A 25,596-nucleotide genomic window follows, 5' to 3' on the forward strand; every position below is an offset into this window, starting at 1 on the left:
CTAGCATAGAGAAGCACGATGAGGTGATTAAATGAATAACAAGTGTATGTTACTTTCTTTCTGGGGAAAGACTGGGCTTTAAGTATTGCAGTGCCTGGCATCGTTAAGTGCTCAAAAATATAAATCCAACGTCGTTTTAAGCAGAATTAGGGATTGGCAGAACAAGGAACTGGCCCAGCTAATGTGTGGGTCAACAGGGCCTAGGACTGCATGGGTCAAATGAGGGCTTCTGGTAAAAGAATAGAAAAGGGGAAGGAGTAAAGACAGGAGACCGGTCCCATGAGTTTTGGGTTTTTTTTAATACCTGACTAAAAATTAGTAGCAAACACCTCCTGAAATTTTAGCATTGTAATAAGATTACTACATGATAAAAAGGAAGCCATGAAAGGAACAGCTTCCATTTTATTTTCTTTTAAGAGCCAGGGTGGGAGCACACTGGTAATTTGGTCCTGACTCCTAAAATCATTTGACTTCACCACTGCACTGCCCACATGGGAGACTATAAGCAGTGTAAAAGGATACACTAGATCCGATCTACAAACCCAGGCTTCTCCTAAACTAGCTGGATTCAGAGGGGAAAAAAAAGCTGACCTGCCTTACCGTATTACTCGATAACAAGATACATTTCCATGACATAGTAAAGTCACTTACCGAACAAGATATTCTCACAAAGCTAACTTTTTAAAAAGCTTGTAAAAATTATACATTTATACACATACACACTACACTTTTACAGTTGAAAAGATAGTCCAAATAGTTCAACAGCTCATTTAGTGCTTTTTTGTATTGTTTTCCCTTCCAGATTCTTTGTCACCCCCTTTGCTCTGCCCTAAGCAGACATCATTCTGTCCCATTATCTACTAAACCCAGTAAATGTTCATTTACCCCACTAGGCACCATCCACCTGGGTGACTCTAGAGGGAGGTTTCTGAAAGGTCCGGTCTATACTGAGGCACACAGTTTACACGGGTGGGAAAGAAGTGGCATAGTCAGTATCACGACCACAGGGAGCAGCCCTTCCACGGCAGGGCAAGTGCTCACACCTACATGGTCCAGTGCCCACTCATTAAAAACACAGTCAAAACCCACTCAGCACCCAGCAAAAGTTACTGAGGGTCCCATAAAGCGAGTCACACTGGTTCTTAAAGGAAGTGAGCTGTTTCGGGAATCGCTGGAGGAGAGTCACTTTGAACAGTGGTGGTTTGACAACTGTGGAAGAAGTCACTTGAACTCTTATAAAGAGAATTTTTAAGGGAACAGCAGCCTCCCTGGAAAATTCAGGAAAACCAACAAAAGAGGGGATGGTTTTCATCTTTTCATAAAGTTCTTCTCCAGAGCTATTGAGGTTCTCTGCAGAGAGTAGATATTCCGTTTTACCCGGTCCTCCAGGGAGGAGGTAGATGCACTCTCCAGCTTCATGCGACTAGGAACAGAAGAGAGGAGAATAATGTGAGTTACAAATATTTGTCAGCTGGTCAACTCTCTGGCAGAATTAGAAGAAACGGGTTGCCAGTCCTATAGCCCATGTAGAAATACAAGCTCTTTTAAGCCCATGTAGATAACTTTGGAGTGAGTCCATTTGGAACTCCATTCTTTAAACCAATATCCCTAAGGGCAAATTTATCTGTTTTGGAAAGTAAGTAAAGCCTCATTGGAAAAAGGCCTCCTGAGAGGCGCCTGGGTGGCTCAGTCAGTTAAGCATCCGACTCTTGATTTCAGCTCAGGTCATGATCTCACGGTTCGTGAGATCAAGCCCCACGTCAGGCTCTGTGCTGACAGCGTGGAGCCTGCTTGGGATTCTCTTCTCTCCCCCTCTCTCTCTCTGCTCTTCCCCTGTTCATGCAAAAAAAGAAAAAAAAAAAAAAAAAGAAAAGGAAAAAGGCCCCCTGAGCCATGAACTCTTATTTAAATGGAAGGCAAGGAGATTCAATGAAAATACTAATTCACTTCTCCTCTCCTCAAATCAAAACCATCCCACTGTCTGGCTAGATGCTGGGAGTAGTAACAAAGGTGGCTTGGAGGCTGACCTCCCCGTTCTCTCTGCATAGTCACAGAAACACCAGGAACACGATGAGTGAATCAGCTGCCCAACTGCCTCCTTGGAACCACAGCCATGAAAGCCTTTAGGCAGCAGGAAGATGCACTCACTGGATAAACCTTCCATCTCGGGAGCCCAGCTTCTCCAGCTTCTGCTCCCGTTCGTCATCCTTAGCATGCCTCTTGAGGATGTTTAGCCTCTCTTCCTCCCGCCACTTGGCATTTTCCATCATCTCTTGCCGTTTTCGCTCTAGTTCCTCTGATGAGAGCTTTCTGTTGAACACAAAAACGATCAGGTCTACTTCTCTCCCAGCAAAAAAAACCAAACACTTCAGGGAGAACAGAAATCAGGTAGGACCCCAGGTTCTCCATCGCACTGCTCTCTCCATGGAAATGCCCAACCCAGGGCCAAACTCAGCATGAGTTTCCTTCCTTCCTAACATCTTGGGTCAGGTGGTTTCATCCAAATTTCAAAGACTTGTAATGAAGGATTCCATACTCTCTATACTCCCTGGAGTGATTATTCTGAAACATTAAAAACAAAATATTCCCCCCCAAAAAACAAAATATTCCACTATTTGCTCAACAACTTATTGAAGTATGGAGGACTAAGTTAGCCATGTGACTGTTGACATCTACCATCTACCCACTGGAAATGCTTAGAAATTCATGGACGCAGCCCATGAGTATACCACTTTAGGACTAAGCCAGAAGCCAGATGCCTGAAGAATTCAAGTCAATTCAACTTAACCTCAGAAAGTAATAGGTAAGTCTTTCCTGGCACTCATTGAAAATGAAGTTGGAGCAAGAAGAGGAGGTGATGAAGGAGCTCAATCACTATTTAACAATATGAGAAATCGGAATCCATTGCTTCTCAAATGGGTGTGATGTACCCATTTGGAAGATTCCCCTTTAGAGGTGCCTGGCTAACTCAGTTCGTAGAGCATGTGACTCTTGATCTTGGGGTTGTAAGTTTAAGCCCCATGTGGGGTGTAGAGATTACTTAAAAATAAAGTCTTTAGAGAAAAAAAAAAAAGATCCCTAAGTTTTTTTTTTTTTTTTGTAGTAATCTCTACACCCCACGTGGGGCTCAAACTTAACCCCGAGATCATGAGTCGCAGCTCCTCACATTGAGCCAGCCAGGTACCCCGTGAAAGATCCCCCTTTAAAAGAAAAAATAAGGGGTACCTGGCTGGCATAGTCGGAAGAGCATGTGACTCTTGATCTCAGGGTCATGAGTTCAAGCCCCACAATGGGCATAAAGATTACTTAAAAATAAATAAATAAAACTTTAAAACACATACATACATACATAAATGGAGCCAAATTTTGAGAAACAAACTTAAGACACTAAAACTTGACATTCGGTTGTCTACAGTGAAATGGCAATGCTCCCTTTCAAAAAAACCACAAAGAGAACGGGACAGGAGACGACACTGGATAAGAGATGTCTAAAAATTTTTGGAAGATGGAAGTGGATAAAGAAGTGGTAACTACTTTAACAGGTTAGAGAAAACTGAATCCCTTTAAAGTGCCCAATACTAGGGGGCACCTGGGTGGCTCCGTTGGTTAAATGTCTGACTTCGGCTCGGGTCATGATCTCACGGCTTATGAGTTCGAGCCCCGCATCGGGCTCTGTGCTGACAGCTCAGAGCCTGGAGCCTGCTTTGGATTCTGTGTCTCCCTCTCTCTCTGTCCCTTCCCCGCTCATGCTCTGTCTCCCTCCCTCTCAAAAATAAACATTAAAAAAAAAATTTTTTTTTAATAAATAAAGTGCCCAATACTAATCAGAAGCAAAATCCAGGAAAGGCTCAAGGACTGCAGGCACCCAGTACTTTGAAGGATGGCAGTAAGGCTGAAAACAAAGGGAATGATTTAAAGTCTGTATGGGAAGCAATTAAGACACCCTGGGACCTCAACTTGGGGGAGGCCAGTGATTTTTCTCCCAAACGTCTACAGGAGACCCTCCAAAGGGGAGACGTTTCTTGTAGTGTCTGAAGAACTAAACCAGATAGGAAATCAGAAGTTGCAGAGGTATCCGGCACAGCCAAAGAAGCTGGTAGGGCTACCAGGAGTGGAAATAACGTCCCAAAATGCCAGCAGCCAGAGTTAGAGCCATTGGTCAGGCAACCAGAGGGGTTTTTTTTTCTTCTACAAAAATTTAATGGTTCCTGACAGGAGAACCAAAGGTAACCAGAGGGTATAAGAATGTCCCCAGCTAAAAACCAGTACAAAAAACCAATCTCCACCAGTAGACAAGCCCTGCCCATACACAATACAGTGTGTATTGGCTTTTACTTCATAGGCTTTTTAATGCCTATGAAGAGACAGTGAAATATCACCAAACATTTCAGGAAAGCCTCTCACATGAAAGCGACCAAAGGAAAAGGAAAAGAGAACTTAACAAAGATAAACCACAAAACTTTTAAAAAATGTACAATTCATCTTAAATAAAACTATTTAAAATTGGCAACAAAAAGTGAACAATTAAAAATCTCACTCAGAGATGATAAATAAAAGATATTACATCATTGAAATGGGAAAGGCTTTTGCTTTACTTTCTTTTAATTTTTTATTTGAGAGAGAGAGAGACTGCAAGCAGGGGAAAGGGGCAGGCGGAGAGAGAGAGAGACTCCTAAGCAGGCTCCGGGCTCAATCCCACAACCCTGGGATCATGACCAAAGTCAAAACCAAGAGTTGGATGCTCAAGAGACTGAGCCACCTAGGCACCCCGAGAAAGGCTTTTAAAAAGGAACAATCAGAACATACAAGAGCTCTGAAAAATCAGAGAGAACAAAGAAGTTATCAAAGAAATGATACAAGAACATTTCCCAGAAATAAAATCCGTAAGTCAAAACTGAAAGAGGCAAATATTGACCCTAGAAAAAATATGAAACTCATACAAGAAAAGAGATATAACCTCAATATTCTGCTTGGCGATGAAAAGTATCGATGAACAATATTTACATAATGGAAGAACATGAATCCACTTATTGACAAAACCAAAAACTGTGATATTTACCTAATGGAATAAATGGAGGGAGAAGAAATATGGGACTGGGAGTGTATAAGAGCTCATTTACTCCAATAGTAAGAAAATACCTAATGTCTAAAATTGATGACTTAAGGGGCAGCTGGGTGGCTCAATCGGTTAAGCGCCCAGCTCTGGACTCTGGCACAGGTCACGATCTCACGGTTTGTGGGTTCGAGCCCTGTGTCGGGCACTGTGCTAACAGTGCAGAGCCTGCTTGGGTTTCTCTCCCTCTCTGTCTCTCTCTCTCTCTCCCCTTCTTTCTTCTCCTCCCCTGCTTGTGCTCTTTCTCTCTCAAAATAAGTAAACTTAAAAATAAATAGATAAATAGGAATAAATAAATAAGTAAATAGATATAAATATAGATAGATAGATAGATAGATAGATAGATAGATAGATAGATAGATAAAATTGATGACTTAAGGGGTGCCTGGCTGGCTCAGTTGGTAGAACAGGAGACTCTTGATCTTGGGATTGTGAGTTCAAGCCCCACATTAGGGGTAGAGATTACTTTAAAAAATCAAATCTTAAAATAAATAAATAAATAATACATACATACATGCATACATACATACATAAAATTGATGACTTAAGAGACAGCAACATGTGCATATTTTTAGAGACAGGTAGCTGCCAAAAGAAACCACTCAAAAAGCTGACAGTGTTTGCCACTAGGCAGCATGACTGGAAGTGAGGTCAGGCAGAGCAAGGGACTGGTAATTTTTGTGAGATTTTTTTTTTCATGTTTATTTTATTTTTGAGAGAAAGAGTGTGAGGGGGGAGGGGCAGAGAGAGAGCGAGGGAGACACAATCTGAAGCAGGCTCTGGGTCTCACAAGGCACCTCTTGTGAGAAGATTTTTAATCGTTTTTAACTTTTAAAAATGTGTATTATTAGGGGTGCCTGGGTGGCTCAGTCGGTTAAGCCTCTGACTCTTCATTTTAGCCCAGGTCATCATCTCACAGTTTGTGAGTTCAAGCCCCTGCTTGGGATTCTCTCTCAATCTCCCTCTCCCTCTGCCCCTCTCCCCCACTCGCAGTCTCTCTCTCGAAAATTAAAAAAATAATAACAATTAGGAGCCTGGGTGGCATAGTCAGTTGAGTGTCCAACTTCAGCTCAGGTCATGATCTCACGGTATGTGAGTTTGAGCCCCGCATCAGGCTTGTGCTGAGAGCGCAGAACCCGCTTCGGATCCTGTGTCCCCGTCTCTCTCTGCCCCTTTCCCGGTTGTGCTCACTCTCTCTTTAAAAATAAATAAAATGTTAAATAAAATAAAATAGAATAAAATAAAATAAAATAAAATAAAATAAAATAAAATAAAATAAAATAAAATAAAATAAAATAAAATGTATCTCTAAGGGGTATTATCTGATCAAAATAATTTAAGCCTTGATAATAACAGTAATTGTGCCTCTAAAATAATAGTAATTAATATAAGAGTAATAGCTTTATTTTTTATTGCCTGTAGCCACTTTTATTCTGGGCAACTTATAAGCCCAATAGAAGGAATTTTAGGCATTTCTGGGGTGTGACATCATAATAGTGGTTTTTTGGTCTGTTTTGAGCACATATATTTTTAACTTATAAAAGGGCTGTGTTGCCTGTAAGAAATTTCAAAAGCAATCAAAACTAATATTAATTAAATGGGAATCCCAAAAGACCCCGAAAATTTTTTACAAGAAAAAAATATTGTCTTGGCCCATAAAAATTACTTTTTTTTTTTTTTTTTAACGTTTATTTATTTTTGAGACAGAGAGACAGAGCATGAACGGGGGAGGGGCAGAGAAAGAGGGAAACACAGAATCGGAAGCAGGCTCCAGGCTCTGAGCCATCAGCCCAGAGCCCGATGCGGGGCTCGAACTCATGGACCGCGAGATCGTGACCTGAACTGAAGTCGGATGCTTAACCGACTGAGCCACCCAGGCGCCCCTAAAAATTACTTTAAATTGAGCATCTCACTATAAAAGAGAACCTTCATCTTTTCAGCCATTAAGAAAGTCATTTTAGACCAGCAGCTAAAATACACAAAAGAAAGAGTTCTTACAGAATTCTCAATTATGGCCCTAATTTTTCTTTTTCTTAATTCAGCATCATCTTAAGTACATAAAACAACCTTGACCACTTGGAACACCAAACCGAAACAGACAATGAAATCATAAAGTCTACGTGTTAAAGTTTCTGTGCTTTTACTCCTGGGGAAGAGAGGTCTTGAGGGCTCTAAACCATTTACGTCACAAAATTCAACACAAATTGAAAGGGAGAGAAGGAAGGCTGATAAAATAAAACAAACTAAAGTGAGGGGCACCTGGGTGGCTCAGTCGGTTAAGTATCCAACTCTTGGTTTCGGCTCAGGTCATGACCTCACGGTTCCTGAGTTCAAGCCCCGCATCAGGCTCTGTGCTGACAGTGTGGAGCCTGCTTGGGATTCTCTCTCTCCCTCTGTCTCTACCTCTCCCCTACTCATGCTGTCTCTCTCTCAAAATAAATACATAAACTTAAAGTGATGGTAGATGGCAAAAGAGAGAAAAACAAAGCAGGATCTGAAAAAGCCTGCTGCCCACAAGCCTTAAAACACAGAAACAAGGGGAGCCTGGGTGGCTCAGTCGGTTGAGTGTCCAACTTCAGCTCAGGTCACGATCTCACGGTCCGTGAGTTCGAGCCCCGCGTCGGGCTCTGGGCTGATGGCCCAGAGCCTGGAGCCTGCTTCCGATTCTGTGTCTCCCTCTCTCTCTGCTCCTCCCCCATTCATGCTCTGTCTCTCTCTGTCTCAAAAATAAATAAACGTTAAAAAAAAAAAAAAATTAAAAAAAAAACAAAAAAACCCACAGAAACAAATACTTACACTCACGAGTATCTACCCTAAGAGCAGCATGAATTACAGCACAGCTGAAAAACTGCCAACTAATAATAGGTCAAATTCTATGTAACATACTCAGTCAGGGAAGGCAGGGAAATATATAACATACTTTTAAAGGTTGTCAGTCAAGACTAAACCTTTTAAAAGTTTCTGTTCCTTGGAGACTCAGGGAGTCGGGCAATTAAGAGTTGCAAGGGACATGTAGGGTCTGCCTCTGTTTTAACACAGTGAATATAAGAGGTGGGTATAGACTCTCGGCGGTTCTCAACGTTGGCTGCCCACCCCCAGAGGTTCTGATGTAGTAGGGCTGGGGTGTAGCTGGGTAACGGGATTTTTTCTTTTTTATGCTTCCCAGGTGATTCGAACGTGCAGCCAATTTGGGCAGTAAAAGGAAGTTCACAAAAGTTGCCTGGCTCCTCTAAATTCTAAGAGCAAGACGGACCCCTAGGGACAGCCTTTCATGGGCACAACCAACTCCCCTCAGGTCCCAGGGCTTTATGTCCCTGTTCTGTCTGACCCACTACACACCCAACGTGAACACAGAGTCCATCTTAGGGTGTCGGCCCTCAAGGAGAGCACCCTGCTTCTCCTTCAGCTGGTGCCTCAAGAAAGGAGCACTCTCTCAAGAAAAGCTTCTCGGTGGAAATCTCTTGAGAGAATTAACATGCTTAGATGTCCAGAGACAGTCGCTTAATCGATTGTTCATCAAGTTAAAACTCTTTGTCCTTTCAGTGTGTACAGTGTAGGGAGGCGGGACAGACTGTTAAAAGCTGACAGGAAGAGGGGCCCCTGGATGGCATCTGACTTCGGCTCTGACTTCAGCTCATGAGGTCAGGATCTCACAGTTCATGAGTTCAAGCCCCAGTTGGGCCCTGTACTGACAGTACAGAGCCTGAAGCCTGCTTCAAGTTCTGTGTTTTCCTCTCTCTTTCTGCCCCTCCTTTGCTCACGCTCTCTCTCTCTCTCTCTCTCTCAAAAATAAAAAATAAAATATTAAAAAAAAAAGCTGACATGAAGAATAAAAGCAGGTTTGGCAAAAAGGTGATGTAGGGGTGCCTGGGTGGCTTAGTCGGTTAAGCGTCCAACTTTGGCTCGGGTCACAATCTGACTGATGGCTTGTGAGATCAAGCCCCACGTCGGGCTCTCTGCTGACACCTGGGAACCTGGAGCCTGCTTTGGATTCTGTGTCTCCCTCTCTCTCTGCCGCTCCTCTCCTCACGCACTGTCTCGTTCTCTCTCAAAGAGAGAGGTTTGGGTTAAAATTTTTTTAATTAAAAAAATTTTTTTAATTAAAAAAAGAAAGAAAAAAGGTGATTTAGATTATCCACCTGCCCTGGTTTGAGCCACTCCGAGACTCAGGCCCGCAGAGTCTGAAGTTCACCTACGGGGCTCTTGACTCACCTGGTGTATCCAGGAGCGTGGCGCCTTTGATAGACCTCTTTTTTAGGCGATGGGCTCTTAGTGCGGCCTCTCTCTCTCCTGTTGACCTTAGAGTTGTGCCTGGGACAGACACACAGAGGGCAGAAAGGAGAAAAGCCTTTTCAAGGTAGGGGCTTTTATCGTGTCCCTCAAATGATGGAAGAAAAGCTAACAGTCTTAGAATTGCAATCCAAGTTGAAGGGAACAGAGGGCAGAGGTGGAAGAAAAACAAATACCTAAAGAAACAGAAGATATGGTACTAAACTCACTCCAAAGAGCCTACATATATAAATATGTAGTTCTAGGGGACTGAGCTTTACATAGCGGTGGGGGAAAATGATGTAAAGGAAATAAAGCAAAGGCGTTTGGAAAAATGAATGAACAGAAATACCTGCGGTGAGCAACCCCCACCCTTACAAGCCATTTCCCAGTGAATTCCTACACTCACGGTTTGCTTGGCCTTGGGGACCGTGACCTTCTGCCTGGGGATCGAGAACTCCTGTCCCGGGACCCTGCTTCTCTGGTGCTCTTCTTGCTGGCATGTCTGGGAGGTGAGTGGGAGGAGCTTCTGGACCTGGAATAATTCTTCAACCCGTGCATTCCCTTTTGCTTGGCCGTCAGAGGACTCTGCAGTCCCTGGCTGTGGTAGGAGTCCCTGATCTGTAGCACCAAGGAAAGGAAGAAAAGGTATTCAGAGGAAAATGTGCAGCTCAGGAGGAAATGCAGTGAAGCAAGGAAATGAATGAGCAATGAGGGTCGGTACGAAGCTAAGTGGGCGTACCGATCCCATCGCACAGTTACCGCAGAGAACCACTCAAACTTAGCAAAGTTACCTGCAGGGTCCCCTAAGAGAATGTACCCACCCAGTCACCTCCACTGGCTTGGCGCTTCACCAAAGCCTGAGCAGGAGCAAGAGACAGAGCGTGGAGAACAGGCCCTAAGGTTAAACCTACTATGGGAAAAAGGGATCCAGAGGGATGTCCATCTGTCAAAAGTCATCAACCTTGAGGGGCGCCTGGGTGGCGCAGTCGGTTAAGCGTCCGACTTCAGCCAGGTCACGATCTCGCGGTCCGGGAGTTCGAGCCCCGCGTCGGGCTCTGGGCTGATGGCTCAGAGCCTGGAGCCTGTTTCCGATTCTGTGTCTCCCTCTCTCTCTGCCCCTCCCCCGTTCATGCTCTGTCTCTCTCTGTCCCAAAAATAAATAAACGTTGAAAAAAAAATTAAAAAAAAAAAAAAAAAAGTCATCAACCTTGAAGCTTAAAATGCCTGCATTTCACGTAAGTCATCTGCAGAGAGATGGGCAGAACGCCTGCAGGCCCCACTGGTGGTTTAGACTCTCCACTCAGAGGGCCCCCAGCCCCGGTCGGAGGCTCAAGGACAAGGAATGGGCCAGTTCCCCAGCGGTGCCCGCTTTGGCTGCCCAAACTCCCTTTTTCCCATGTGACGCCTGACTGGCTGCTCGAAATGCTCTCTGTCCAAAAAGGCTCTCAAGTTAACGCATTCCCTGGTCCACGGTCACTCCCTCTGAGACGCCCACACCCTTACCTGTAAGCCGTATCCAGGGGCTTTGGACAAAACAGGGGAAGAATCTGCCGTCTTCTTTTGAGCTCTAAGAGATTAAAACACACATTCATTGAAAAAGAAAATGTATGAAGGTCCAGTTTAAATGTCTCGTGCTGAAACACGCCTCCTCCTGCTTCAAACGTGACCTTCCCCACTTCTTCTATTACTTGGGAGCGTGGCTCTCGCTTTGGACTGTCTTTGGAAGATGCATCAGCACAGTCATGTTTTTCCTGCGAAAACACGTGGGCCTGGCTCTTCAGCCCCACCGCCTGAACACATTCTCCTCTCACCTCGTGCTGCTTGCTATTCCAGCGACTAAGAGTGAGTCAGCGGTGACAGTGCTCACTGTTCCCACAGAGAAGGCACACAGAATGCGCCCAGATGGGCCCATTAATGCATTAAAAAAAAAGGCCTACATAAAACCCACTTCGGTCTTGGAGGAGTCATAAGCTGAGACGAAAGTCGCAGCCAGGATGTCTGAGCTAAGACCTACAAGGCTACGGGCAGCCCTTTAGGGGCCATGCCAAGACCTCCAAGGAACTCTGGTGCTAGATGGCAAAGTTCTGTGGGCACGGGGCCCACGTACGAGCATTCACCACTGAAACCCCAGTGCCTGGCAGTTCCCCGCCTAGAGCAGCCGTGACTACGTGGGGAATGAATGAGTGAATGAGTCAATGAGGGAGGCCCGCCCCCACGTGCTCACCTCCCCCGGCTGCGCTCATCCTGGCTGCTGCCGCCATCGCTACTTGAGCTTCTGTGCTTATGTTTCTTGTGCTTCTTTTTCTTCTCCTTCTTTTTCTTCTTCTCCTTTTTTTCCAGACTCATTTGCAACTACAAAACACCCAGAACATAACCATGCAAGATCACGAAGGCCCCTGTCGGTCCCTCCGAGGGGCCTGGTTCACGCCCGAAGCTACCTAACTTCGTCCTCTGGGACTACAGAGGCCCAAGACCCCAGCGGAGTTTCCCCACCAACAAGAGGGGGCGAGTCTTACCTTGGGGGGTGCATAAACAGCCCCTAGACTACTGAACAGAATCTCTGGCGAGTGGGGCTAGGAATCTGTATTTTTAAACCATCCCCAGAACCGGTGCCTGGGAATTTCCAATCTGTCAGAGGAACTCCCAGCAACACCGAAAGCAATCGGGGACCGTAGGATCCAGCTTTCCATTCTCCTTGCCAACTAATCCAAAACACAATTGTGGAATATGTCACGTGAATGACAAATGGGCCCTCGAGGCTTGATATCACCTGATCCCCTGAACACACTGTGTGATTAGGACTTGCACAGGCCTATCCCATACACTCCTTTTTCTAAACAAACAAAAAAAAAGACATCACATGGTGCTCTTCCAATCAAAAAAATAAAAGAGAAGGTAAGCTTAATTGAGCTCGATAATGAAGACTGCATAAAATCACCAAGGGAAGGTCTCTAAAAGCCAGAATGTAAAAGCCATTCTGTCTGCCCTCTCACAAGGTAAGAGTGAATGGTGAGTAGTTCTCACGAGAAGTAGCTAAAAGGCACTCTTGGTGCCTAATTTGATGCACTACTTACCAATTCTTTGATTTTCTTCATTTTCACGGGATTATTCAACACCTCTCTTTTTTTCTCTTCCTCCTTCTTCCTAAAGAGAAAGAGAACATTATAAAAATCATGACTATCTCTTTGGGGAAGGGGATTAAGTCATTCATTGTACTCTCCACAAGACCATCTATATAGCAATCGTTTTTCCAAATACACGCAGACAGGACCTGTGTTAAAAGCTACATGATGGTGTGGAAGTCAGGACTCTTCCCCAAATCTGCAGAAGGGACTGAATGGTGTGAGGCAAGTCCACACTGGCCCCCTGTTGTATAAGAATGAGTATGGGGAATGCCTGAGTGGCTCAGTCAGTTGAGTATCTGACTTGGGCTCAAGTCATGATCTCATAGCTTGTGAGTTCAAGCCCGCGTCAGGCTCTGTGCTGACAACTCAGAGCCTGGAGCCTGCTTCGGATTCCGTGTCTCCCTCTCTCTCTGCTCCTCCCCCACTTGCTCTCTCTCTCTCAAAAATAAATAAACATTAAAAAAAATTAAAAAAACAAAAAGGAGTCTTACTCTCATTATTCATGAGGGTAAACTGGTCAGCCTTCATGGAAGACAATTTGGCAATACTTATCACTGCCTGCACACTCTTTAACCAATTCTTTCCCAAGAATTTGTTACTGTATGGATACAATCAAGAGGTCCCTACAGCGTCGTCCATATTATAACAATGCAAATTCAGAAACAGGTTAGGGACCTAATAAGAGAGTATTAAAAAATTATGGTATACCACATAATATCGACATAAAAAACGGTATTATAGAAACATAGGGATGTAGAAAGATGCTTGCTATATATAATTAGGTGAAAAAAAAGCTTATAAAATAATGTGCACAATATCTGTACATCAATGTTCACAGCAGCATTATTCACAATAGCCAAAAAGTGGAAATAACCCAAATGTCCACCGACAGACAAAGAGACAAACAAAATGTATACAACGGAATATTATTCGGCCTTAAAAAGGAAGGACATGTTATACATGGTATAACATGGATGAACCTGGAAGACATTATACTGAGCGAAATAACCCAGTCCCACAAAAAGATAACTACTGTATGATTTCACTTATATGACGTTCCTAGAGTAGTAGAACTCAAAGAAAAGAGAATGGTGGTTCGCAGGAGTTGGGGCAAGGGGAAATGTGGAGTTCTTGTTTCATGAGTAAAGAGTTTCAGCTTTGTAAGGTGAAAACCTTTTTTTTTTTTTTTTTTTAACGTATTTATTTTGGGAGAGAGAGAGTGCGAGTGGAGAAGCAGCGGAGAGAGAGGGACACACAGAATCAGAAGCAGGATCCAGGCTCTGAACCTGTCAGCACAGCTAACACAATTACCACAATTTAATTAATTAAGAGGCTAACAAAATGGTGGGGCGCCTGGGTGGCTCAGTCAGTTAAGTGTCTGACTCTTGATTTCAGCTCAGGTCGTGATCTCGCAGTTCTTGAGTTCAAGCCCCAAGTCGGGCTCTGAGCTGTTAGCACGGAACCTGCTTGGGATTCTCTCTCTCTCTCTCTCTCTCTCTCTCTCTCTCTCTCTGCACCTCTCCTGCTCACACTCTCTCTCTCTCTCAAAATAAATAAATTTTTATACAATACCTTTATATATATATCTATGCAATACGTTTAACATGTAAATAACTTTATTTTTTATTAAAAAAATTTTTTTTTAATATTTATTTTTGAGAGAGAGAGAGACAGAGCGTGAGTTGGGGAGGGGCAGAGAGAGACAGGTGCAGAATCTGAAGCAGGTTCCAGGCTCCGAGCTGTCAGCAAGAGCCTGACGCGGGGCTCGAACCCATGAACCGTGAGATCATGACCTGAGCTGAAGTTGGACACTCAACCGACTGTGCCACCCAGGTGCCCCAATATGTAAATAACTTTAACATGTTTTCAAAAGAAGAAATATAAATGACAAAGGTTTTTCAATGTTCAACCTATCCACTTGAAATAAAATCCTGCAAATTAAATCAAACAAATTTATACATATGGAAAAATGCAACTCCACTTTGATACATTACATATTAGGGTTTCGAGGCAGATTCTTTTTAAGGGGTTTGGCCACACAAAAAAGGAGGGCCGTGGGGTAGGTAGAAGGCCCGTTCACCCACCTATCCCACGATATACATATCCCCAAATTTCCAAGAAGCTGCCAGCCTTTCTCATTTTTTTTTTAATTTTTTGAGAGACAGAGAGAGAGAGAGCGAATCCCAAGCAAGCTCCGCACTGTCAGCACAGAGCTTGGTGTGGGGCTCAATCTCACGAACCACGAGATCATGACTTGAGCCAAAACCACCCCTAACCAACTGAGCTACCCACGTACTCCTTACCTTGCTTCTATCCCATTTTTTGTTCAAGGGCCAAAGGTAAATGAATAAATCTGGTCTGCCCTGGTCTACTTGCCATCTCTTATCACACGGCCTAGATAAGACACACTTGATGGAGCCTCCTTCCCAACATCAGGGAGCCCAAATGGAGACAAATCCTTTTACAGAGCAGACCAAAGTCAAGAGGAAACCGACTGGAAAGCTGAGCAACTATGAAAAAACCCTCCCCGGCCCGTCGCCAGTACCTGATGATGAAGAGCGGGTCCTCCCGGATTTTGCTGGCCATGTCGAGGAGGGAATTGGCACCGGATGGGGCAAAAATGGAACCTGGGAGCAGTCCTGTCTCCGAAGAACAGCCTGCCTCCTTCTCCTCCATCTTCTCAAAAACGTACTTGTCAATGGGGCGCCCCAGCAAGTACTCATCACGGTTCACCATCCCACCAGGACCCTGATACATCCAGTCCAATTTTTCTTCTTTTTTCCTAGGTCAAGACAAAAAAAAAAAAAAAAAAAAATACAATCAAAGGAAGTGTAGGGCTCTTGCAGACCTACACACACAACCCCAACATGAGGGAGAGACGGCAGCTGGCAAGAGCACGACTCATTCTCCAAGCACCTAGTAGGGACTAAACGCTGTGCTCCTCATGTGGCACATGAGAAGAAATGGTGCTTGCCGGCATGGAGCTCGCCATTTCGTGGAGAGATCGTTCCCCCACACTTAAAGCAATTTCTGTGAAGAAAGTATCCTCCGAGACACGGACCTTTGTTCAGGGCTTCTCAAGCCTCCTTTACAAAAGCCCTTATGTTACGCTTTCATTTTGAGGATAATCTGAAACAATAAAGAGATTCTGCATCACCTCATGACCGAGAACAGTTTCAGGGAGCACGTGTGCGGTTGTTCGAGGTGTCTTTTGGAGCGTGGGCACAAGCAGGAATTCCACATTTGAGATAACTCAAGATGATGAGAAAAGACCAGAGATAAGTGAAGAAGGAAATTATGCTTTCAAGCCAAAAGAGAGTTATCAATATCACTAATGTCAGTCATGTCTGATATTTGCCAAACAAACATGGCCCTGTGCTTCTGAGGGGAAAAAATGGTGGGAGAACTGAACCTTCCCACAACAGACAGCAAAGGCACGCCAAATTAAGTGCATGCGCCGCAGCAGCCGATGGCACGTTTACACTGCGAGCGGCTAAGTAGCTTCATCAAAAGCAGTATTACCTGTAACATTAAATTCAATGTTTTTTGAATATGGCTTTTCAAAACTGGCGTATCTATTTTTGTTTACGATTACGTAACAACTATGAGCATAAGGAAAGTCTTCCTCGTGAGGTCTTTGGACATTTTTAATAAGAATATTTTAACCCAATAATGGAGGGTCATAATGCTTTCGTTTTAGATTTGTTTTTGTTTTTGTTTTTCCTATTAAGAGGAGCGGTTTGAGAAACCCTCTAGTCTATAATTAAAAACTGATTGTGGGCCACTGGGGTCGGGCTCCACCCAGCTTGCCCAGCCTCACTCACCCCACTGGAGTCAAGATGGAGGAGTATAGACAGGGCCGTGCCCTGGCGAACTGTGGGAGACTGTGGTGGGGCCTTTACAATGAGCACCACAGGTAGTGGAGTCTTTCAAGCAATTAAAGGTTCTTGCCATTCTCCAGCTGGAATAAACCAGCGACTACAGGAGATTTTGACAGCTATTAAAATCAGGCCTCCGCAGTTGGGAGGTAGCTTTGTAGTTTGGAGAGGTCTGTTTTCCACGATCGATTGTTGTATGGTTCAAGATAAAGGGAACGAAGGCCTCTGAAACTTCATCACATGTGCTGCCTTGATAGGAGCCACACTGGCAGCAAGAAATGGACCAGTGGCCATGGTTGTTGGGTCAGTTGTGATGGGTGATCCAAGGATTAACTGGACGAGCTGGTCTCTGGTTGACAAGATTTGCTTTCGTGCAGTTTCTTTTTTTTTAAATATGATTTATTGTCAAATTGGCTTCCATACAACACCCAGTGCTCATCCCAACAAGTGTCCTCCTCAATGCCCATCACCCACGTTCCCCTCTCCCCCACCCCCCATCAACCCTCAGTTTGTTCTCTGTATTTAAGAGTTTCTTATGGTTTGCCTCCCTCCCTCTCTGTTTGTAACTTTTTCCCCCTTTCCCTTCCCCCACGGTCTTCTGTTAAGTTTCTCAAGATCCACATATGAGTGAAAACATAGGATATATCTGTCTTTCTCTGACTGACTTCTTTCGCTTTTGTGTGGTTTCTCAATGGTCCTCAGTTTGTTGAAGACTCCTCCCAGTTGCCTTCAACCCAGTGACCACTCTCCCCATTGGAGACTATATGGACAATGCCAATAGGACTTCTTTCCCAGGACTTCTTTAACAGAATAAGTTGCAGTTCAAGAAGGATTTGGGAAGACCAAGGTACAGTCTGTTTTTAAACCATAGGCTAACTATGGCCAAACAGGCTATGAAGAGACATTTAGCACACGGGGGGAAGGGGATGAGGTGTAAAAAGAGAATACATTTCTTTATCCACCCTTGGACTGTATTTGTGACTAAAGTAAATGTCCAATAGCATAAAAATAAAATATATAATAAGTGCGTAGAAGGTCAAGGACAAAGGGCAAATAACCGTGAAACATGGCCACCATTTCCTTTGGGATTTCTGTGCCTGGGGCGGAAAAAAAAAAAAAAAAAAAAAAAAAAAAAAGAATTGATTGTGAAAGGCAGACCACTTCAGATCTTAAGGAAGTCTGAGTAGGAAGATCAGTGTTGCCTAGAACATTCTAGGAAGCTCACTTTCCTGAAAGGCCGTATAATCAACATGATGGTTAAGAGCACCAGCTCTGGAGTCAGGCAACAGGGATTTGAACCCCAGGTCTAAAGCCAAGCACCTTCTCTGAGCCCTGGTGTCCTCACCTGTAAAATGAGGATAAAACTGTACCTACCTCACAGATTTGTTGGGGATTAAATAATACACATCAGGCATATGATGTGTAATGCTTTGCTGAATAAAAATTTCAAGGGGCACCTGGCTGGCTCCGTCATAAGAGCATGCAATGCTTGATCTTGGGATTGTGAGTTTGAGCCCCATGCTGGGTGTAGAGATTACTTTTTAAAAAAAAAAAAAAAAAAAAAAAAAAGACAGAGAGAGAATTTCACAATTTTTTTTTTTTTTTTTTTTTTTTTACTTTTGGTTAGTGGGAAAGCAAACTCTTATGACTAGTGAGTATTGAATCTAAAATTGGTATCTGTTTGAAAATCAAGGGGTCACAAAGTCTAAAATTTTTTTTTTTTTTTTTAACGTTTATTTATTTTTGAGACAGAGAGAGACAGAGCATGAACAGGGGAGGGTCAGAGAGAGAGGGAGACACAGAATCCGAAACAGGCTCCAGGCTCTGAGCTGTCAGCCCAGAGCCCGACGCGGGGCTCGAACTCACAGACCGGGAGATCATGACCTGAGCCGAAGTCGGCCGCTTAACCGACTGAGCCACCCAGGTGCCCCTACAAAGTCTAAAATTTCACATAGAACAATGTGTGTTCACTTTGTAAGCTGCCCAGGAATTAATTTGAATGTGTGAAATTTATTTACATTCAATTATTAGTTTTTATTAAACATTTTTTTTAATTTTTACTTATTTTTGAGAGAGAGATGGAGCATGCAAGAGTCAGCGGGGCAGAAAGAGAGGGGGGGACAGAGAGTCCAAAACAGGCTCTGCGCTGACAGCAATGAGCCCAATGCGAGGTTTGAACTCATGAACCACGAGATCATGACCTGAGCTGAGTTGGTTGCTTAACCAACTGAGCCATCCACGTGCCCCTATTTGCATTAAATTATAACGTAGGTGTCTGGTTGGCTCAGTCAGTAGAGCATGCCACTCTTGATCTCAGAGCTGTGAGTCTGAGCCCCCACATGGGGGGCAGAATTTACCTAAAAAAAAAAAAAAAAAAAAAAATTTAGGGGCACCTGGGTGGCTTAGTCAGTTCAGTGTCATGATCCCGGGGTTGTGGGATGTAGCTCCACTTTGGGCTCTGTGCTGAGGGTGGAGCCTGCTTAAGATTCTCACTCTCTCCCTCCCTCGGCTCCCTCCCCCACACACTCTCGCTCACTCTATAAAAAAAAAAAAGTAAATTTTTTTTTTGCTTTATAGGCTTTAATTTACATAAAGCATATAAAGTAAAATAATTTAAGGCGTGTCTACAGTACCAAAAAACATAAAACTTCATTCCCTTATCTCATTGGATATATTAATGTCATATTTTGCTGTATTTAAAAATTCTAAAATTCTTTTTTTTTCCCCAAATTTTAAAAAATGTATTTTGAAAGAGACAGAGACAGAGCAAGTGGGGGAGGGGCAGAGAGAGAGGGAGAGAGAGAATCTCAAGCAGGCTCCGCACTGTCAGTGCAGGGCCCAAGGCCGGGCTCGAACCCACAAAGCCGTGAGATCATGACCTGAGCCGATACCAAGAGTTGGGTGCTCGAGGGACTGAGCCACCCAGGTGCCCCTAAAAACTCTTATTTATTTTAAAACATTCCAAGTTTCATACTTGAGTCAGAAGGGCCTTCTCCCCAATCCATTATCCTGAACCTCCCCAGGGCACCACGTCCGTAATGCCATTTCCATGAAGTGAAACTAAGTTTCACGTACACACACAACCCTGAATGTCACAGACCCTGTCATGAAGTATTAAGGAAGAGCCCTAGATACCCAGTGGGGAGAGTATGCCACACGGCACCCCGGGGACTTGCCCACAAGGATGTGAGCAAGGCAAACGTACGAGGAGAATGAACAAGGAGACGGTGCCGATTACCCCATTTCTGGCTCTGTGTTGTTCTGGCGAAATTTAAGAATGCGCTGTACGCTTTATGCTTTGCATTTTTCTCAGAACACATGTCCTCCCACCTCAGTTTATGAGACGGGTAGCCTGATAATTATCTGCTACTCCTATCCCATATTATACAAGAGGAAACTGAAATAAGGTAAAACCGAGCGGTGGGACTGTCCACGCTCACGTAGCTTTTACTGACAGACGCACCATCTGCCTCCCTCCACGAGGCCTCACTGCGCCCCTGAAATGAGTCCGCGGTACGTAAACAAACAAAAGCAGGTCTGAGACCTGGACACGTCCCGAGAGGCGGGGTGGGGGGCAATCATCCTCAGGCCTGGTTATTGGTCGATCGCCTGCCACAAGCCAGGCCTGCGCTAGGCCCTTTGGGTGTCATCTCATTTGATCCTCCACAAACCTTGGGAACTGGGCACTCTCCCTTCCTTGGTCCTACCGAGGTCACCGAGGCCCCGAACTTGCTCTCGGTGCCACAGTGAGGCCAGGACACCCCAAGCCAGCCTCAGCGCTCAGGCCGGGCCGACTCCCAAACCCATGCTCTTAACCAGCAGGTCTGCAGCCAAAGGATGATGCCGCTGGGGGCCGGCCCTGCACCCTGGGACACCCACAGCCCCGCCGCCTCCCCGCAGCCCCGGCTGCCCCCTCACTTGACGGCCCCGACGTCCTCGGCATAGCGCTGCATCTCTTCCCGGGCCCGCTCCTCCCGCAGCTCCCGCTGCAGCTCTTCGATCTTCTTCCGCTCAGCCTCATGCTTCTGCTCGGCCTTCCACACCTTCTCCACATTGCGGAGGGTCTGGGGGTGCCAGCTCTTCTTCAGATTCTGTGGTGGCCAAAGGAGGGAGAAGATGATGCGGGGAGCCGGTGGGTGCGTGGGCCCCACCACCACCGACCCCTCTGCTCCCTGTTCGTGCCAGGGCCGACATCTAGGGGCAAGGCATCGTTCACAACGGCGAGGTTGGCCCCCACCAATCTCCCACACATCCAGGGGTTCTGTTCAAGTATGTAAGCCTTCAGGCCTTGTCCGGGTTCCCTTTGAACACTTTTCACTCGGAATGCACACGACTCGGACTTCCACGGGCCATTCCTGAACTAAGGGTTAGTGATGACAGTAAAGGAGGAATGGGCAGAGAGGTGGGAAGGTAAACTCTAAAAGGCAACAGAACTCAAGTGCCTTTGGCAGGGGACCTTTCATTTTCACGAACACAATCTTCCTTCTCTCGAGTCCACTTAACCTGCCTTCACCTTGGTTTGCAACCCCAACCTTTCGTGGTTTACAACCCCACCGAGTACCTCTTTCCCCCTTCCTTCCTGGGACTCTCCCCTTGGTTCTGAGCTCCCCTTCGCACTACACCTTGACGAACTTCAAGAATGCTTCTCCTCTCCCGCTTCCCCATAAGCCACTACTTTGGTTCAGCTTCCCAACCAGGGAAGGTTTCCTGGAAGCAGTCATCATCTAAGGACAATTATAATTTAGCCCAGTGACGTAGGAAGCAGGGTAGAGAGGGGGCAGATTTCCAGAGGGAACAGCACACACAACCGCAGGCCCAGCGGCAACAAAGAACACAGCACAGATGATTTCGTGTGGCTAAAGATGGCATGCAAGCTGATGAAGGGGGACGGGGCGGGGTCCAAGATGAAATCAACAAAACCAACTAAGAAAGCAATAGAATAAGGGCCTTATAAACCATGTTAATGGAGTGGGCTTCATCCTGTGGACAGTAGGAAACACTAAACATTGCAGGCATGACTAGCTATCATGTGAAGAATGGATTGGAGAGGGCAGAGACTGGAGACCAGGAGACCGGTTAAGAGGCCTAAATGAGAAAACCAACACAAGGTATCTGGCATGGAGAAGGTATTCCGTCAATGAGGGCTCTCTTTTCTTTCTTTTCTCTCTTCCTCCTTGTCCTTCCTTTCCCTTCATCAGGTCACTCAATCCCCTGTCCCACCCCATCCCTGGCCTTGGCCTACTGGTCTTCCTCTCTCTCCTTTAACATGGGTGATCTTGCCCCCCCCCCCCCCATGCACTCCACATTTGGCAATGTCCAGACACATTTTTGGTTGCCCCATCCAGAGAAGAGTGCTACTGGTATCCAGTGGCTAGGGACCAAGAATGCTGCTAAACATCCTACAATGCATAGGGCCATCATCCCCCCACCCCCAACACACACACACACACACACACAAGCAAAACAAAAAGCGGTGCCTGGGTGGCTCAGTCAGTTGAGCATATGACTCTTGATTTCAGCTCAGGTCATGATCCCAGGGTCATGGGATCGAGCCACACTCAGCATTAAAATTAGGTGTCATTCTAATCAGTGACACCAAACAAACTCTAATACAGATACTGGATAGGTAGAATTGATCTATTTGCTGACTCAATCAGCTACACTTTAAACAGATTAGCATCTTTCTGACCTTGCACCATGCCGTTGTGGGTCTTTTGCCCCGTCGGGGGCTTCAGCACCCTACAAATGAACTATGCAGTTCAAGAGAAATTGCCACATCACTTATATTTAAGTGCTATAAATTCAGAAGAAAGCTCTGTCCCTACAGATCAGAATGAAGCACTGACGAGGAGTGGAAGTCAGAAAGGTGGACATGAAGAAGATCTCTTCAGGTTTAAAACAGACCCCTGGATACGGCTCAAGGGCAAAGAGAATGGGGCACACACCACTCCTACTATAGTCCAAAATATGACTGAACTCCCAGCTGAGGAAGACAGAAGTGTCCCAAGACAAGACATACAAAGTAAAGCTTGCGTGACTCGATATCTGCCTCCTTTCGTAAGCATGGTTCCACCACCACCACCACCCCCTCCCAGAATTTCCAGTCGGGAGAGTCCCCGCCAACAAACACCACAAACGCCTGCCGCCACCGTTGGCGACACGCTTCGCACACCTTTCCAAGTCTCCGCCCTGTCCCTCCGTGGCCCCAGAGATCGGTCCCCTCTCCAAGGCTACGGCTCCCTTCTCGCGAAAGCACGGCTGTGTAGCCATGGTCACCCACTCCCGCACCCTCCAATTTCCGTCCCCAGACCCGGTCGGTCTCCCGCTCAGTCCTCTCCCGCCCAGGCTTCGCCCACTTACCAGATCTCCGCCCCCCATGACGACGGGGAAGTTTCCTCTCTGCGCGGACCTGGAGGATTCAGGAGGGATCCGGAGGAAACGCAGACAAACAGTTCAGCTGCGACCTCCCCGGATCTGGTCTCGGAGGCCACCGGCTGCCGCTTCGACTGCCAGCTCCAGAGCCCACTTCCGGGAGGGCGTCCTATTACAGCGTCGGCGTCGCGGGATGATGACGTTTCGCACTCTGACGCGCAGCAGCGCGAGCGTCACGGCCAGTGACGCCCAGATTGGCGGCGCCTGCGGTCGTGTTTTGGGCCTCTTGGTTGGCACCTCACCCGGTTTCGCGAGAGCTGTGTTGAAACGCCGCCGCTCGGTCCAGTTACCATTCGGCCGCGGGCTGCGCCCCGCGGTCCTGTTGCCATGGCAGCGTGCCACGACTCTCCTCCCGGCTCTTCCGCAGGCCGCACCGGGCTTCTGCCCGCAGGGCCCCGGCGCCGACCAGCCTACGTCTGTCTCCTCGCCCGGGCACACCTCCCCGCAGCGGCCTTTTCCAAAAAAAAAATAGCCCGCACTCCCCTCCAACCTCCACGCAGGGTCAACTCCCTTACTCCAGGCCGAGTTTACTGAAAGAAGGAGAAAGCATCGAACCGAACTTCCATCGGCTTCCCTGCACCAAACCTTTATTTAAAAAAAAAAAAAAAAAAAAAAAAAAAAAAAAAAAAATATATATATATATATATATATATATATATATATATATATATATATATATTTTGTTTGTTTGTTTGTTTGTTTATCAAATAATCTTTACCCCCAACCTGGGCTCGAACTCACGACTCTGAGAGATCAAAAGCCTCGTGCTCTACCCACTGAGACAGCCAGGCGCCCCGCCCTGCACCAAACCTTTAAAATGCCAGCTTCCCCATTTCCTTTCCCTTGGTTTATGTTGGAAGGGGCGTCGTTCCTAAGGCGGGGCGGTTCATCACACTCTCCTCTTCAAAATACTTTTCACTTGACTTCTCCGCACCACTCTCTAGGGTGTTGTTTTCTTCTGTAATCCCTTCTCAGGGAGCATTTTGTTCCTACTTCATCTTGCCTCTTAGGTTCTGTCTTGGGTCTTTTCACACTAAATGCTCTCACTGGGTGATCTCATCAGGGCTTCAGTTACCATCTATAAACTGATGGATCCCAAATTCATTACCTCCAGTCATATTTATCTTTCAAGCTCCAGGTTTTTAAGCCTGGCTGTTAGATATTTCCAGTTGGACATCTGGGAGGCACATAAACTGAACTTATTATCTAACCTATCCGTATTCCCCCAACCCACCTCTTTTATCCCTTATTACCACCACTTCCGTCTTGGCATCATTCAAGACCTCTCCCTCCCCTCCAACATCCAATCAGTCAACAAGATCCTCACTGCTAAACATCTCTCACATCTATCCACCTCTCTATCACCATTCACCGCCAGCTTGGTTCAGACTACCATCATCCTTCCTCTGGGAGAATTCTTATGTCCCTTCTTTAAGTTTTATCCCTTCCGGATCTATGCATGACTTTATACTGAGTGATCTCTCTAAAATGCAAAACGCTGTATCAATCCCCATGCTTTAAAACCTTTTATAATTCGGCATTATTCATACTATAATGTCCATATATTTGTTTGTTTTTAGAGGGAGAAAGAGAGCAAATGGAAGAGAGAGAGAGAGAGAGAGAGAGAGAGAGAGAATCTTAAGCAGGTTCCACATTCAGTGTGGAGTCCAGCCAGGGCTCAATTCCATGACCCTGGGATCATGACCTGAGCCACCGAAGCGCCCCTCCTCCAAGTAACTTTATAATTTTATATTAAATATTTATGTCTCAGATCCATTTGGAATTTATTTTTGTGTATTGTCTTTCCAGTTGGCTACACATTTGCCTCAACGCTTTACAGAATAATCTTGTATTTTCCCCACTGGTGTGAAATATCCCTTTATTATATAGTGTATTCCCATTCGTATCTGAGTTTGTTTCTGGATTCTCTATTTGATTTCATTAATCCCTCTATTCATATACTATTACCAAACTGTCCTCATTATTGTAACTTTTTTTTAATGACTGGTATGCCTACTTCTCCCTCAATACTCTTTCTCTGGAATGTCCTGGCTCTTCTTACACTTTTATTCTTCCAAGTGAACTTTTAAAGTCAGCTTGTCCAGTTCCAGAAACAGTGCTGTTTTGTTTTTATTGAAGGATATATCAATGTTTAGATTAATTAGAATTATAGCACTTATCACGCTGTTTTATAAATTGCCTGTATACTTGTCTGTATCCATGTGAGTTCCATAATACTAGAGACTTTAGGTCATCTTTGTGTGCTTTATGCCTGGGACAGATTCTGGCGCACAATAGTTGCTCAATTAAGTGTCGTTAAATGAATGAGTGAATGGATTGCTGAATCCTTAAAGGCTCATGTCTGGAGTCAAAGTTGACCAACATATTTTTTTAGGGTATGATCTCATAGAAATAAGAGTAATCATTAATGTTATTAATAATTACACAATAATAGGGGCGCCTGGGTGGCTCAGTCGGTTAAGCGTCTGACTTCAGCTCAGGTCATGATCTCATGGCTCCTGAGTTTGAGCCCCGCGTCGGGCTCTGTGCTGACAGCTCAGAGCCTGGAACCTGTTTCGAATTCTGTGTCTCCCTCTCTCTCTGCCCTCCCCCTCTCTCTACCCCATTCTCACTCTGGCTCTCTCTCCCTCAAGAATAAATGAACATTAAAAATTAAATAATTACACAATAATAAAAGGGATTGTATATTTGAAAAAGCAATGACTTTGTATGCCATGTAGGTTACTGTGACTTTGGACAAGTTATATAACCTCTC

The 25,596-nt window shown here is 45.3% G+C and overlaps 1 protein-coding gene across 1 annotated transcript; it reads right to left on the reverse strand.

Annotated features, from left to right (window-relative positions):
- Positions 1-280: 280 nt before the first annotated feature.
- Positions 281-22,942, reverse strand: CWC25 (CWC25 spliceosome associated protein homolog). Its single transcript, XM_045488642.1, has 10 exons — positions 22,749-22,942; positions 20,307-20,479; positions 15,056-15,292; positions 12,460-12,529; positions 11,610-11,737; positions 10,889-10,952; positions 9,792-10,003; positions 9,326-9,424; positions 2,149-2,310; positions 281-1,423 (listed from the first exon to the last, which is right to left on the reverse strand). Exons 1-10 carry the CDS (start codon positions 22,764-22,766, stop codon positions 1,309-1,311), a joined length of 1,278 nt encoding a protein of 425 aa, XP_045344598.1. The 5' UTR covers positions 22,767-22,942; the 3' UTR covers positions 281-1,308.
- Between the last annotated feature and the right edge of the window lie 2,654 nt (positions 22,943-25,596).

Source organism: Leopardus geoffroyi, chromosome E1, assembly GCF_018350155.1.
Source record: "Leopardus geoffroyi isolate Oge1 chromosome E1, O.geoffroyi_Oge1_pat1.0, whole genome shotgun sequence".
Classification (NCBI taxonomy): domain Eukaryota; kingdom Metazoa; phylum Chordata; class Mammalia; order Carnivora; family Felidae; genus Leopardus; species Leopardus geoffroyi.